The sequence below is a fragment of the Rhineura floridana genome, chromosome 3 (genome assembly GCF_030035675.1).
Source record: "Rhineura floridana isolate rRhiFlo1 chromosome 3, rRhiFlo1.hap2, whole genome shotgun sequence".
NCBI lineage: Eukaryota > Metazoa > Chordata > Lepidosauria > Squamata > Rhineuridae > Rhineura > Rhineura floridana.
This window is the reverse complement of record NC_084482.1, coordinates 231,123,506-231,137,596: the sequence shown is the minus strand read 5'-3', so window position 1 is coordinate 231,137,596 and position 14,091 is coordinate 231,123,506. Positions and strand designations below refer to the sequence as shown.

General features: G+C 50.6%; 1 protein-coding gene across 2 annotated transcripts in view; it reads left to right on the top strand.

Annotated features, from left to right (window-relative positions):
- Positions 1 to 14,091, top strand: part of COL11A2 (collagen type XI alpha 2 chain) — a 94,248-nt gene that overhangs the window by 52,869 nt on the left and 27,288 nt on the right. For both annotated transcript variants that reach the window (XM_061621506.1, XM_061621505.1), the window contains exons 27-40: positions 61 to 105; positions 2,584 to 2,637; positions 2,734 to 2,841; positions 2,997 to 3,050; positions 4,033 to 4,086; positions 5,520 to 5,564; positions 7,175 to 7,228; positions 8,281 to 8,325; positions 9,269 to 9,322; positions 9,412 to 9,465; positions 10,948 to 11,001; positions 11,317 to 11,424; positions 12,470 to 12,559; positions 13,578 to 13,631. In XM_061621506.1, coding sequence (XP_061477490.1) covers positions 61 to 105; positions 2,584 to 2,637; positions 2,734 to 2,841; positions 2,997 to 3,050; positions 4,033 to 4,086; positions 5,520 to 5,564; positions 7,175 to 7,228; positions 8,281 to 8,325; positions 9,269 to 9,322; positions 9,412 to 9,465; positions 10,948 to 11,001; positions 11,317 to 11,424; positions 12,470 to 12,559; positions 13,578 to 13,631 — 873 coding nt within the window. The remainder of the gene's footprint in view (positions 1 to 60; positions 106 to 2,583; positions 2,638 to 2,733; positions 2,842 to 2,996; positions 3,051 to 4,032; positions 4,087 to 5,519; positions 5,565 to 7,174; positions 7,229 to 8,280; positions 8,326 to 9,268; positions 9,323 to 9,411; positions 9,466 to 10,947; positions 11,002 to 11,316; positions 11,425 to 12,469; positions 12,560 to 13,577; positions 13,632 to 14,091) is intronic.

The following is a 14,091-nucleotide window of genomic DNA, read 5'->3' as shown; positions in this document are numbered from 1 at the left end:
ACAGAAGCCTTCCCTATTCCTAGAATGTAGATACTAACCTCTCTTTGTCACACCTCGCAGGGAGTTGATGGCGTCCGAGGCCTGAAGGGGCATAAAGGTGAGAAGGTGAGTGACCTAGAGGCCGTCGCTGGAAAGGAAACTGGTGGATCAAAAAATAAAAGAAAAACAAAACGCAAGACAAATGCTTGTCGGCAAGGGAACGACTTGTTTGCAAGAGACGTTGGCATGACTGCGTGCAGATTTCCCCCTATAATTAGGAGCTGGAGTAGAGGATTCTTATGATGGGAGCCTCCTCTGTCCACAAAATAATTCGCGGCTTGCTGACCCTCCATCAAATTCACTGTGACGTCAGGAGTTTTTCTAGTAAAACTATTTCAGCTTTCCCTAGATTGCAATCCCAGGATCATAAGAGTTGAAAGGGATCTTCACAGTCATCTAGTCTGACCCCATGCTCAGTGCGGGACCCATTGCCACAGTGTCCCCAACAGGCCTCTGCTTAAATATCTCTAGTAAAGCAACAATTTCCTGGCAACGTGTTCCATTGCTGAGCAGCTCTTCCCACTAGGAATTTCCTCCTAACGTTTTACATGACAAACCTTCAGATACGTCACTGTCTTGTATCTTTGTGTGGAAAAGGGAATTGAGCATGTGGAATTCTACACAACTGTTGTAGGTGCTGCCGGGCTTCGGTCCTTTCAGTGCAAAATGGGTCACCTTTTATAATGGCTCTTCTATCTGCTTCGTAAACATCTAATTATATTTGCATACTGCCTTTCAGCCAATGGTTTACAGGGCATTTCCTAACATAAAGCTCAAGTCAAACAGTACAGATGGCTTACCAACAGCTTATGAGAAGCGATTCATAAACTGTCAGATAAAGAACTAAATACATAATGAAACGGGACAATAGTATCGTTTAATAAATTATAAATTATATGAGAGCCAGTGTGGTGTAGTGGTCAGAGTGTTGGACTATGACCTGGGAGACCAGGGTTCAAATCCCCACACAGCCGTGAAGCTCACTGGGTGACCTTGGGTCGGTCACTGCCTCTCAGCCTCAGAGGAAGGCCATCAAGGGGCAAGCAGTTCCACCTGCCTTGCCCCACCCCTCTGCCTGGGCCTTATCAGGAGGAGCTGCCGGCTGAGACGTGCTGCTGCAGGGATGGGACTGTGCTGGGACCATCAAGGGGCACGCTTTTCCACCTGCTTTGCCCCCCACCCCTGTTCTGAGTGACATTTTTCTGGGGACTGCCCTTTACCAGGAAGATGAATGCTTTCGGTTTGCTGCTCCTGGTTTTTTTAGAGATGTGAGGACTTTGTTAGTTTGATTTATTTATTTTTTTGGTAAATTGTTTTGGGTTTTTTTGGTATTTTGTATTTGTATTTTTTTTGTGTGTAAGCTGCCTTGGGGGCCTATTTGGCCGAAAGGCGGCCTAGAAATAAAACGTAACGTAACAATGGGAAACCCCCTCTGAATACCGCTTACCATGAAAACCCTATTCATAGGGCGCCATAAGTTGGAATCAAAGCAGGCCATTTCCATTTTCAATAAATTTTATGAATGTTATAAATAAAAGTGAACCAATACTTAAAAAGCATCAGATTCAAACAAGCAATACTAAACATTTCAAAGTCTGGTGAGGATAAGGCATGCTTTACACGGGAGTAAACACCATTGGCTTTTGCAGGGCTTGCTTCCAAGTAAACGTGCCTAGAATTGCGTGGCACGAAGGCCTTTAAGATCTGGTGCTGGGAGGATCACCGGTCACCCAGTTGGTGGCTGGCAGCTCTCTCTGGAGAGGGAATTCCAGGATACCTGAAAGACCATCTTACCCCTTACGTACCCAGCCGATCACTGCGCTCTGCAGGTGAGGGCCTCCTGCAGATACCATCTTATCAGGAGGTCCGTTCTGCACAATATAGGAAGCGGACCTTTAGTGTGGCAGCACCTACCCTGTGGAATTTCCTCCCCTTAAATATTTGGCAGGCGGCATTTCTGCTATCTTTTTGGTGCCTTTTGAAGGCTTTCCTCTTTCAACAAGCCTTTTAGGTTGAGACCTATCCCAGTCTGTGTCTGTGTCGGAATTGCTTGTTAATATGTTTTTTTAAATAATGTTTTAACCCTTTTTTAAAGATGTTTTTCAAAATGTTTTTAACGTTCTGTTTTAATGAATTTTAAGATCTGTTTTTATGATGTTTTAAAATGTTTTTAGCCTTCTGTTTCCCGCCCTGGGCTCCTGCTGGGAAGAAGGGAGGGATATAAATTAAATAATAAATAAATAAATTCCGTCATGGGATCACCACCATCGAAAAGCAGGAGCCGGCTGCCAGCGTAAGCCTTTGTGTGAAGGAGGGTAGTTGTTGGCCTTGGGTCTTCAATGGGTGTCTCTAGAGGGAGAAGAACCCTCTTCTCTCCGGGGTGTCTCCACCCACTGCTCATCGCTTTGCAAGGCTTTGATCAGGCCCCGTTCCCAAGAGAGCAGTGATTGCTGGGTGATTGCCGGGGTATCCTTTGGGGGGTGAGGCTGGGAGTGCCTCCTCCTGGTTTCCCCCTTAATGCCGCCTTGCTTTTGCTTCCTGTAGGGAGAAGATGGATTTGCTGGCTTCAAGGGCGACATGGGCGTGAAAGGCGACCGGGTGAGCCGCCCCTCCTGCTTTTAAAGGCTCCCTTCCATCATCATTCCTGGAGCCTGTTTTATGCTCTCTCCCTCTCTGCTTCCTCTCCGTGCTCAGGGTGAAATTGGTGTCCCAGGATCCCGAGGTGAAGATGGCCCAGAAGGCTCCAAAGGTCGGAGTGGCCCCCCTGGAGATCCAGGCCCCCTCGGGCTTCTAGGAGAGAAGGTGCGGATTGCGGGGCGGCAGTGAGGGCAGGATGGCCCTTGGTCCCTTTGGGTTGGTTTCCCTTTCCTGAGTTGGCTGCCGTGGGGTTTCCGTAGGTGCTCCCTGGGTGAATGAGGCCCCCTTGCTCATATTTGTTATGTCTCTCTTTCTTGCAGGGAAAACTGGGCGTGCCAGGTCTGCCTGGGTATCCAGGGAGACAGGGACCCAAGGTCTGTAGAACTAGTAGTGGATTTGCTTGAAGGCTGTTTTGGTACTTGCATGTTAGCACCCTTTAGCTCAGCTGAGGCACTGCTTTTCCATAATGAACTGGAAGAGGAATTAAAAGAGAGGATCCACCTGTTTTAACCCTTCCCCCTGGCTAAGATCCCTCTAAAATGTTTTCTCACCAGTAAGGTACTCTGCAATGGTAATTAAAAGCTTCCTCCTTGCTCTGTTTCAAACTGTGTTTGTTGGAGTTAATTTCTGGAAAGCAAATGAGAGTAATTCCTTTCTAACTTTGGTGTGCTATACACACACAATCTGCAGAGGCAAGAAGGAAAGAGGAATGGAAAGGAAGGAAGGAACTCTGATAAGGTGGATGAATGGGGTAGCTTCAGGGATTCCATGCAATGAAGTCAGTTTGGAGGCAAAGTGACCAACAGGAAGCTTTTAATTAAAGGTTCATAAGTCATGTTTTGCAGTCCATACAAGTCAGGGTAGCCCTGCAATTTCATTTCACTGCAAAATAATTGCACAAATCAGCTGGGGGGGTGCAGGGAAAGAGAGAGCAACATGGAAAACACCAGAGTGCCAATGGGGACTCTCAGCAATATTGCCTGGATTCTCTGTGAAAAGTGAGTGAGCAAGGGGTGGCAATTTGAGGAGGGAAAAGGCCAAGCATGGAAGCAATTTTTGTTCATATGCAAAGGAGGAAGGATAAAGTTTACTTCTGTGGGTACATGTTGTGGTGACATTGTGCCTGAAAAGCGACGGGTGTGTGTGGGATCTCCCCATCTCCTTGTAGGGAGAAAAGCCATTTGTGAATCCCATTTATGAGTCCTGCTTGTTGTGCCTCCTGCGGGGCCCATCTGTGTGTGCCCCAGGAGGTCCTCCTGGCCTCTCAGCCCTCCTTCCTCTCCTCCATGTCCAGTCACACCATTTGTGCCGAGACCCCCTCCTGCCTTCCGCTGACGCCTTCCTCTTTCTCCTCAGGGCTCTCAAGGCTTCCCTGGATTCCCCGGGACGAATGGCGAGAAAGGGGGGCGGGTAAGTAGCCCTCTCTTCCAGGAGCTCCCTCTTCACCCCTCCCAAGCACCTTCACTTTCAGTGTGTCTTTTGGGGAAGGAAGTCTCCTACGAGCCTCCAGGAGAGAGGAGAGGGGGTGGGAAGAGTGCTGGGAACAGCAATAGTGTATGTGACCCTCACAGTCTGTGCAAATATGATGCGATGTGATGGGTTGGTCTTTCAGTGTGGTTCTCTTCTGCGGGGGAATTGGAGGTCCAAGCCTCCCTGCACACATCACACGCTCGGACACCTTTACACCGACGCTCTCTCCTGTCGCTCTGACAGAGGGGGAGCTGGCTATAGGGAGTTTTGGTCAAGGGTTGGGCAGGAAAAGTACTCTGTACGTTCTCTGTGTCACTTAAGAATGACTGAATCTGTCCAATTCAGTTTCTCATTTTTCCAGTTTTAAATTGATTTCTGCAGCTTTTCTTAAAAAAAAACTTGTGAAAATGTGTCAGCATTTTTGTGCAAATTTCTCCTGATGTACACATTTTTGCAAGCAGTTGTCCCTAATATAAGGCATTTTTGTCTGATATTTTCTCTAAATAAGCATTTTTCGCACCCTTTCCTCTATTATCCATTTTTATACACGTCGTTTGGTTGGAGGATTGTATTGCCAAATTCGGAGAAGTTTGCATGTAGAAGGATGATTGTTTCCTGGTTTGTGTATCGGATCTAGAAGTGCAAATGAAGGAGTTTCTCATTAAAATGCAAACAGGACGGAATTTCTCCCCATTTCCATGGCCGACTTCTGGGGACACAGAAATGTAGGGACAGAGGGAGAGGCTTTGGGCGGGGCTCTCTCCCAGCGAGGGAGTGGCCTTGGGACCTTCTGCATGCAAGGCAGATCTTCTACCCACCCAGCCGTAGTTCTTCCCCTGAATTTAATCTGAATTAAGTAAACTGGGAGGTGGTTTTTGTTACGTGAATATGCTTCTCTTTTATTCTTTTCACAAATAATTGGGATTCCCTGTGGAACTCCCTCCCCTTGAATATTAGGCAGTCGCCACCTCTGTCATCTTTTCATTGCCTATTGAAGACTTTCCTCGTTCAACAAGCCTTCTAAGTAGAGGCCTTATCCCAGTCTGCATCTGTGTTGGAATTGGTTTTTAATATGCTTTTAAAGCTTTTTTGTAAAACAATGTTTTTAAAGATGTTCTGTTTTAATGTGTTTTTAGTCCTTTTGTTTGCCGCCCTGGGCTCCTGCTGGGAGGAAGGGCGGGATACAAATCAAAGAATAAATCAATCAATCTTGTTCCAGGGCAGAATTGTAGATGCTCCTCTGTCCCCCCATCATCGTGTTTCTACATTTGCTGGCTCCAAAATTGGGGGAGAGGGTCAGGCACAGAGAAGGGGATCTGAGGGGGAGGGGATGTCTCTTGAGCTCATCTCCTTTCTCTCGCCCCCCCTTGCAGGGTGTCTACGGGAAGGCTGGACCCCGAGGCGAGCGGGGCCCCACGGTGAGTCATAGGGAAGGAAGGCTGGGGGGCTCATGCGTGTGTGTGTATGTTGGGGGAGGTACTTTGCCCTTCTTTCGTCCATGCCCATCTCCCTCCCCCCACTTCAAACATGGATTGTTTTATTGTGTGTGTGTGGGGGGCTGCAGTTGCTTCTTCTTTGCATCCCAGAACCCCAAACATTTGAATTCTTCTTAAGCTGCAGAAAAGTCAGGCAAAATTGGTCTTGCTGGGAGGGGTGGCCCCTTCTTTTCCCACACCCCATTTTGCTGGGCCAGTTTTCCCTGCAGGGAGAGACTTGGGGTGTCTTTGTAACCCCCTGTTCACAAACGCACAGGGATTGCTGAGGGCGCAGAAGCAAGCACACAGGCAGGCTGTGCAAGGCCTAGAGCAGCATCAGTCTGTCCCCACCCACCCTCCTACAATCCAAATCCGCTTGCCCCCTGCTCCTAGTTTCAGCCCCCAGCCCTGGCAGAAGGGTGTGACTGTCATCCCAAGGGCTTGGAACAGCCGCCTGGCTATCAATGCCCTTGTCTTCCCCTGTCAGTGATCAGGCCGTGCCGGAGCTTCAGGGTGGAGCAAATTCTCCCCTCTGCTTAATTCGCAACACAAATACTCCCAGAATAACCAGTGGCTGCTGGGCGCAACTGAGGATGTGGCAATGATTCTGACCAGGGCCACCCCCATGCCACGAGGCTTCAAGGGACGATCCCTGCAGATAGGAGGAGCAAGGTGGGTCGGGGGGTCTCTTCTGGTGAACTAGCTCAGGCTGGCGTAAAAGCATGGCGGCCCTGGAGTGTCCCCAAACTCCATCAGATGCATGTGGGCTGCTCGTAGGAGACACCAGCGTAGGAGTCCTGAACCCTCTGCAACTGTGTTTTCTGTGTAAAGTGTGAAGCCACATGTTCAAGCACGTCTTGTCCCCCGTGAGGTCTAGAAGCTTGCTTTTTTAAAACAAATGAAAGAGGACACCCTCTGGATGCTGAATCCTGCACCCAGCGTCAAATTAGACCCTTGTTCCTTCCATGAGAGCCAGTGTGGTGTAGTGGTTAAGGTGTTGGACTATGATCTGGGAGACCAGTGTTTGAATCCCCACACAGCCATGAAGCTCACTGGGTGACCGTGGGCCAATCACTGCCTCTCAGCCTCAGAGGAAGGCAATGGTAAACCTCCTCTGAATACCGCTTACCATGAAAACCCTATTCATGGCGTCGCCCATAAGTTGGAATTGACTTGAAGGCAGTCCATATCATATATATATCCTTACATGCAGCCCTGACCTTGATGGAGTCTGATTTTTAGGGCCACCAGAGAGAGGGAGATTTGCCTCTTCCTTCCGCCCCAATTCCCACATCATCAGAAGTGATCTCCCCTGAATCTGTCTCCTCCCTCCCCATCCCCAGATGCGAAGGCCAGGTGGGGGCACCTGCTTTTCCATGCTTGCAGTTGAGATGGTGGTGGCTCTCACACCACCAGGGATCAATATGGTCTTGCCCCCCCTTACAAACGGCAGAAAGGGGAGTGGGGAGGGGAAGGAGGGAGGCTACTGGGATGAGCTGCCTGTGGACCTCTTACCTATTCTCTCTCTCTCACCCCCCCACTTGTTCCTGTAGGGCCCCCGAGGGCAGCGAGGGCCACGAGGAGCCACAGGGAAGCCAGGAGCAAAGGTTGGTTGTGGGTTCAGGTGGGGGGGAGAAATGTGGGCTGTGCTCTCTCTCTCTCTCTCTCTCTCTCTCTCTCTCTCTCTCTCTCTCTCTGGGGCTTGTGGGTTGCCTTGGGGGCTGGTCTGGGCCTTTCCCTGTTTCCTACAGGCATAAATGTCTGGGGGTGTGAGTGAGCGTGACCGCTGGAGCGTGACCAAAGAGGCAAGTCTCTATCCCTCACAGGCCAGGTTTGACAGGTGGGCAGGGCCACCCACTTGTCACTTGCAGAGTCAGGTGACCAGTTTTTGCTCTGTTCTGGGCAGGGAAGGCCCAACAGTCAGCTGATTGTCAGCTCTTGAGAAGCACCTGCTCACAGGAGTCTGCAGGGTCCCCCAATCAGCTGATTGGCACTGCCTTCAAAACTCCCTTTCTGCAAAGCTCTGCCTTTGCCTGCCCCACAACTGACGTCCTATTTGAAAAACAGTTTGAAAGAAGTCACAGTCACAAGAATAGGGAGGGCCCTGGAAATATATATCTCAAGCGTGAAAGGCCCCAATGAAGACGTGTGTGTTCAGCGTGGAGAGCGGAATTAGGCCTGATTCGGAACTGTTTTGGAACTGGGTGCTTCTCCAAGGGCTGGATCCAGAACTCCTGCCCTTTTGCTTCCCAGCTGCCTCTCTCCCTTTCCCTTTCTTGATCAGGGCAGACTGTTTACATGCGTAGGAGGATGCCACATGTCCATTGGCCCATCTGGCTCAGTATTGATTGCACAAACTGGCAGCAGTGACTCTCCAAGGTTTCAGACGGGGTCTCTCCCAGACCTACCTGGAGATGCCGCCATTGGGGGTCCTCTGCAAGCAAAGCAAGGGCTCTACCCACTGGGCTACAGCCCTTCCCGTTGCTCTGAAGGCATTCGCAGCCTTATGTGTGTGTGTGTGATTCTCTCTGTGTGTATGTGTGTACATCTGTGGGCTAGTGAGTACACAAACCTTTGTATGTGTCCACAAATGATTGAGTGTGTCCCTCAAACACCTCAGTGACTCCCCTCCTCTTTCTTTATGCCCCCCCCCACGCAGGGCACCTCTGGCAGCGAAGGTCCAGCCGGACCCCCCGGGGAACGGGTGAGTGTGTGGACTGGGCTCCCCTCCCCAACCCCCAGCTGAATAAATAATATCTGTTTATTATTCCTTTAGCTTATAAAAATAACCAGATATGCCCCGAGGTTAATGGTGATAAAACGTAAACCTCCCAGGTTACAATCTAAGCAAAGAGATGTCTGAAGACAGAAGGTGGGTGGCAGCGGGGGGGTGTAAGGAAAAATGATTTAGGAGGAAGAGGAAGAGAGAACCCCAAGTTAGAAGCTCAGGGGATTAAAAGCAGGGGACAGATTTTTGAGGTGCTTCTTTGAAAATGGGAGGGGCCAGATTATGTGAATGTCTGGTGGTGGTGAGTTCCAATGGTAAGATGCTCCCAGACAAAAAACAGGCAGAGATGCGAGACCACAGAGGACGCCTTAGGCTAGGGATATGCTAGAATTCCATCCAGTTCGGATTTGGTACCAAATTTTTCATTAATTCATTTATTCTCAGTCGCAGGTGGATCTGATTTTAACATAGTGAATTCTCACAGCTATTTTTGAAAACAAACTTTTTTTAAAAAAAATCTGCCTCTAAAATGATTATAAGAACGATAATTTACCAATATTTCCTTTTGAAATATTGATACTTCCTTTAAAAGTATCAATATTAATATCAATATTTTTTCCAAGCAAAAAATCCCTGGATGGGTAAATGCAGCAGGTGGCAGACAGAGAACGAATTGAATCAATGCAGCTTCTTAGGTCAACGGACTGCTTTCGAACCAGCACCGGTGACAGATCCCATCCCTACCATGGGGCTACCCCAGATTTCACAGAAGCGTGAAGATCAGGGCTGGTGAAAAAGCCTTTATGGGGCACGCAGAAGGGGGCAGTGCCAGGTGGAGGGTCGGTGTGCCCCACAGAGCCACCTGAAGCCTTCCAGTTCTCTATTCAGGGGCTGCTCCTCAATTCTCCTTCCTCTGCAGGGGCTCCCAGGATCACAAGGACCGAATGGATTCCCTGGACCGAAGGGGCCTCCAGTGAGTAGCCAGCTCTCTGCCCCCCGCCTCCCACCCCCTGCCCGCTGCTGTCCCTCCCCACTGACTCTTTTCCCTTTCTCTGTCCACAGGGCCCTCCTGGGAAGGACGGGCTGCCCGGCCACCCTGGACAGCGAGGAGAAGTCGTGAGTCTGCCTCTGCTCCCTCTGCGTGGCCCGTCCTCTTCCCCTGTGGGGATCTCTCCCGCTGGGACTGGGCGGCTGAGGGCTCCTGCCCCCCGGCTACTCCACAGGCTCTGCTCTTGGCTTCTCCTCCCACTTTTTTAATCTTGTGATTTGGCCCCAGGAACTACTGAGGCCTGCTCCTTTTGCGTTTCCCTTTGGCCTTTCTCAAATCCTGACTGCCTGTGCAAAGTCCTCACGGCCACAAAGGCCCTTTGGTTGCTCCTGCGCTGTGTTTCTCCGGCGTTCCTCCCAGATTTACTCCTGGCCTACACGCTAGCTGAGGAGACATCCCCCCCCCCAATTCCCCCTCAGGCTCCTTTCCGTGGCCTTTTAAACTCTGCGTTTAAACGTTGCATGTTGCTTTTCTCCTTACGTGGGCTTCGCCAACTGGGACCTGGGGGTGCACACACAGCATTTTAAAGGGCATTTGGTACCCCCTGGTGTGCTTTTGTGTGTGCGTGCATGTTGTCCACACAACGTTGTCCTTACCCAAAGGGCATCCAGAAAGCTTTTCCCAATTTTAATGTGTTTCTTCTCCTGGTCTCCGATCTCAGAGGCGGCATGGTTTTATGTTACCCTTGTAGTCCCCTTTAGTACCACTCCCTATTTGTATTTTATGTATTTTAATTTATTTTAATGTTTTTGTGATTTTATTGTTTACAATTTTGTTATGTACGTGTTTGATTTTATTTTTGTAAGCCACCCTGAGTGCCCTATTATAGGGTAGAAGGGCGGGATAGACATATTTTAAATAAATAAATAAATAAAAATATCACACCCAATTTATACCTGCTCAGAATTAAACAGGGAATAAGTAAACATTGTTGACTAACACAGGAAGGGCCTGATTTGAGTCTTGTGTGGTCTTTTCCCAGCCCCCCCAAAACACACACACACATTCCCCCCCCCCCGGGTCTAACACTGTCTTAAGAACATCAGAAGAGCCTCCAGCTGGATCAGGCCTTCAAAGGGGGGGCATCTAGTCCACCCTCCTGTTCTCACAGCAGCCAACCAGACGCCCATAATGGGAAGACCTCAAGCAAGCAGGACCCGAGGGCAAGAGCACCGCTCGCCCCACTTGGCATCCCCAGCCAATGGTATTCAGAATCATGCTGCCCCTGGCTGTGGAGGAGAGCATAGCCATTGGGGCTAGTAGCCTTTGATACCCTCTTCTCAATTTGCAAAGCAAGACTTGCATACTCAGGATCTCCAAACGGTTAAGGCACCGCTGGCCTGCCTGAGTCTGCACCCTTGCTTGAGAAGCACCTGCTGGTCTCACAGGAAGCTGTCTCTCTCTCTGCCACCATCACCTTTGGCGCTTCTGAGGCCAGGTGGAATGGCCAGTTTAGGTCAGGCAGGCAGAAGGAATCCCACCCAGAGGGGGGGAAAGAGTTGTAACCTTCCCTTCTCTCCCTCCCCCTTTCTTTCTCCTCCGCCTCACAGGGATTCCAAGGCAAGACAGGGCCCCCTGGAGGTCCGGGGGTTGTGGGGCCTCAGGTAAGGAGATGCCAACCACTTCCCTCCCCCCCACCCCAGTGCCAGCAGCTGACCCTTGTAATTCTGGAACAAGTTAATCCAGAAGACAAGGGTGGGGGGGTATGTATTTGTTTGTGGGTGGGGGTCTGTAGAAGGGGCTCTCCTCATGTGTGGGGCAGTGGCTCCTGCAACTGGACTGGGGGCTTCCTTTGGGAGGGGCAGAGGGGCTGCAGGAAGCTGTGGGGGGAGAGTTTGGTGTTGTCATTCCGCTTGTGCGTCTGTGTGTTTGTGTGTATCTATAGCTTCTGAGAAGGACTTTATCTCTTTCGTTGACAGGGCTCAGCAGGAGAAACGGGCCAGATGGGGGAGAGAGGCCACCCGGGCCCACCTGGACCCCCGGGAGAGCAAGGCCTGCCTGGCCCAGCTGGCAAGGAAGGGACCAAGGTAGCCCGGCGGGGGGGCGGGGGCATCCAGGGTGGCAGCGGGTGCAAGGCGGGGGGCCAGTCGTGGGAGAGGGGCTCCTTGCAAGGGGAGGTGGGGCGCAGGGGGTCCAGCTGTGGGGCAGGTCCGCCTTGCAGCCTCAAAACCCTTTAAGGGCTCCCAGTCAGTCAAGGATTCCACCAATGGGTCCGGAAGCACGCAGTGGAGGGGGCCAGGAAATGCCCAAAGCGAAGCCGTGCCCTCTGCACCTCCTGCCAGCCCTGCGGCTAAGGCTTCAAACTGGTTTAAACATGTGCAGATGTGCCAGGACTTCACGCTTGGAGGGGGAGCTCCGAGGGGGTGAGACTGGACTTGTGTTTTAAGAAAGGCCGTGGCGCTGAGGTGCACAGCCACAGCGCATCCAGGCACCGCTAGGCTCTGCCTTTCACCCTCCAGGACCCGCCCCTAACGTTCCCTTAGTTCCGAGGCCCCACCCAGCACGTCTCGGAATAGCCCATCCTGGTTGAACATCCCATTTAGGGCCGTCTTCCACATGAAATAATAGATTCTCTCCCCCACCTTCCTCATAGGCCTACTTGCTGAGTTCCATACCCCTGACCGTCTTCAGCGCCCTCTTTTGAACGCATTCTGTTTTATCTACACCCTCTTTAAAAGTGTGGTTTGCACAGAACTGGCCACTGTACTGCAGCTGAAGTCTGATGAGTGCAGAATAAAGTGGAGCTATTGTCCCACCCCACTGTGGCTTGGAAACTATGCTCCTGTTAATTACATTAGCCTTTTTTGCAGCTGCTTCACGCTGCTGACTCCTATGTCCAGCTTGAGATCGACTCCCGTCCTGCCTCCTGTTCCGTGGTGATGGCAGACTGGGGGTGTGGGGGAGGGGATCCTTTTCCTGACACCCCCTCCTCTTTCGGGAAAGTGGCAGAATGGCAGTGCAACCAAGATGGAGGCTTTGCATGTGCTCAGTCCTGGAAAGGGGCTACTTACTTCCAGGTGTTCTCTGTGCTCCATTCAAAGGGGGCAACTTGGCTCTTCCCATGTGTTTCAGGGTGACCCCGGCACCACTGGAGGCCTGGGGAAGGACGGGCCGCCTGGATTGCGAGGTTTCCCTGGAGAGCGGGGCCTTCCTGGCACCCCTGCAAGTACCTTTTTGCTTTCCTCTCAGGAGATCCACAGTCCCTGGAAACATTGAGGCACGGGGGAGGATACGAAGTTTTGTGGGGAAACAGTTGTGTCCAACGTCTGCTCTGTGGGTTGGGCTGGAGCTAGAGAGAGATTAAGTGCTTCTTGAGAGCCAGAGAAGGTAAAGGGTGTTCATAGAATCATAGAATCGTAGAGTTGGAAGGGGCCTATAAGGCCATCAAGTCTAACCCCCTGCTCAACGCAGGAATCCAAACCAAAGCATTTGTTCTTTGTCTTGGGGTGTGTCTGCATCACTGCTGCCCCCCCCTTTTAAAGTGGGTCTTCACTTCTGGTTGTTTCCTACCCGCTTTGCACCTTTTCACATCCTCCATTTTTTGAAGAAAACATTCTCACCCTCTCTTTGCACAAATGCACACCATCTCCTCCAGACGAAAACTGTGTTGTGTGCTCTTGTGTGAGGGCTGCTTTTTGTGTGTGTTTGTGGGGAGGGGAATGGAACCCACACCAGAAGGTCTGCCACCCTCTGGCCATGCTGGGGCTCAGGGGGAAACCAGGAGAGTGTACTCATTCCCATGGCCACACGAGGGGGGTGTCGCTCACGAGGTCTCACGTTTGTGGCAAGACAGTGATTCGTGCCTGTTTTAAAGAAGAATGACAGAGTGTAAAAAAATGGACCTAGAGAAGAAGGGGTACTTGGGGAAAAACTTGCAGTCCCCTGTGGCTGATTGCACAGAAGGACAATCCCTGTTTTCCAGAATGGTAGAGTTGGAAGTGTCCTTAAAGGTCATCTAGTCCAACCTCTGCCTGAATGCAGGATCTGCCATGACAGCATCCTTGACAGAACTTCTTGGTGGCGGCCCCAGAACTGCAACAATTTTTTTGAAAATAGAACGGATTAGACAAGTGCTAAGAGGAGGGGGAGGAAAAGTGGAGTCTCCTCCCCCCCCCCAATTTCCTCTCTAACTCTTCTGGACTCTTTTAGCCTGGCTAAAACTGTTTTCTCCCCACTGCAGGGTGGCGCTGGGCTGAAAGGCAACGAGGGACCTGCTGGACCCCCAGGACCTGCCGTGAGTGTTTCTGGATTATTGTTATTTAGTATTTTAAAGTCTGTTTTTCTGATGTTTTAAAGTGTTTTTGGTGCTTTTGTTTGCTGCCCTGGGCTCCTGCTGGGAGGAAGGGCGGGATATGAATCAAATAATAACTAACTAACGAAATAAAACATATCATCATCATCATCCTGCCTTTCATTCCAAGGAGGACTCCCAAGGCACTTCACAAACAAAATCAGCAGCCGAATTACTATAGTAAAACCAATGCTGAAAATACAATTGCCCATTATTAAAATATGTAATAAGTAACAAGCAACCCCATGAAAAGAACACAACAGTTAAAACAACGGTCAGAGCAGGAGGTTCGTCAGGAAACGCTTGTCTAAAGAGCTGGTGTGTCTGCTCGGTGAGAGCCTGCACCGTGAGCATCCCACTGCGGAGAGGTAGTGCAGGCAGTCTCTCTGAGGCCGTTCGCTGC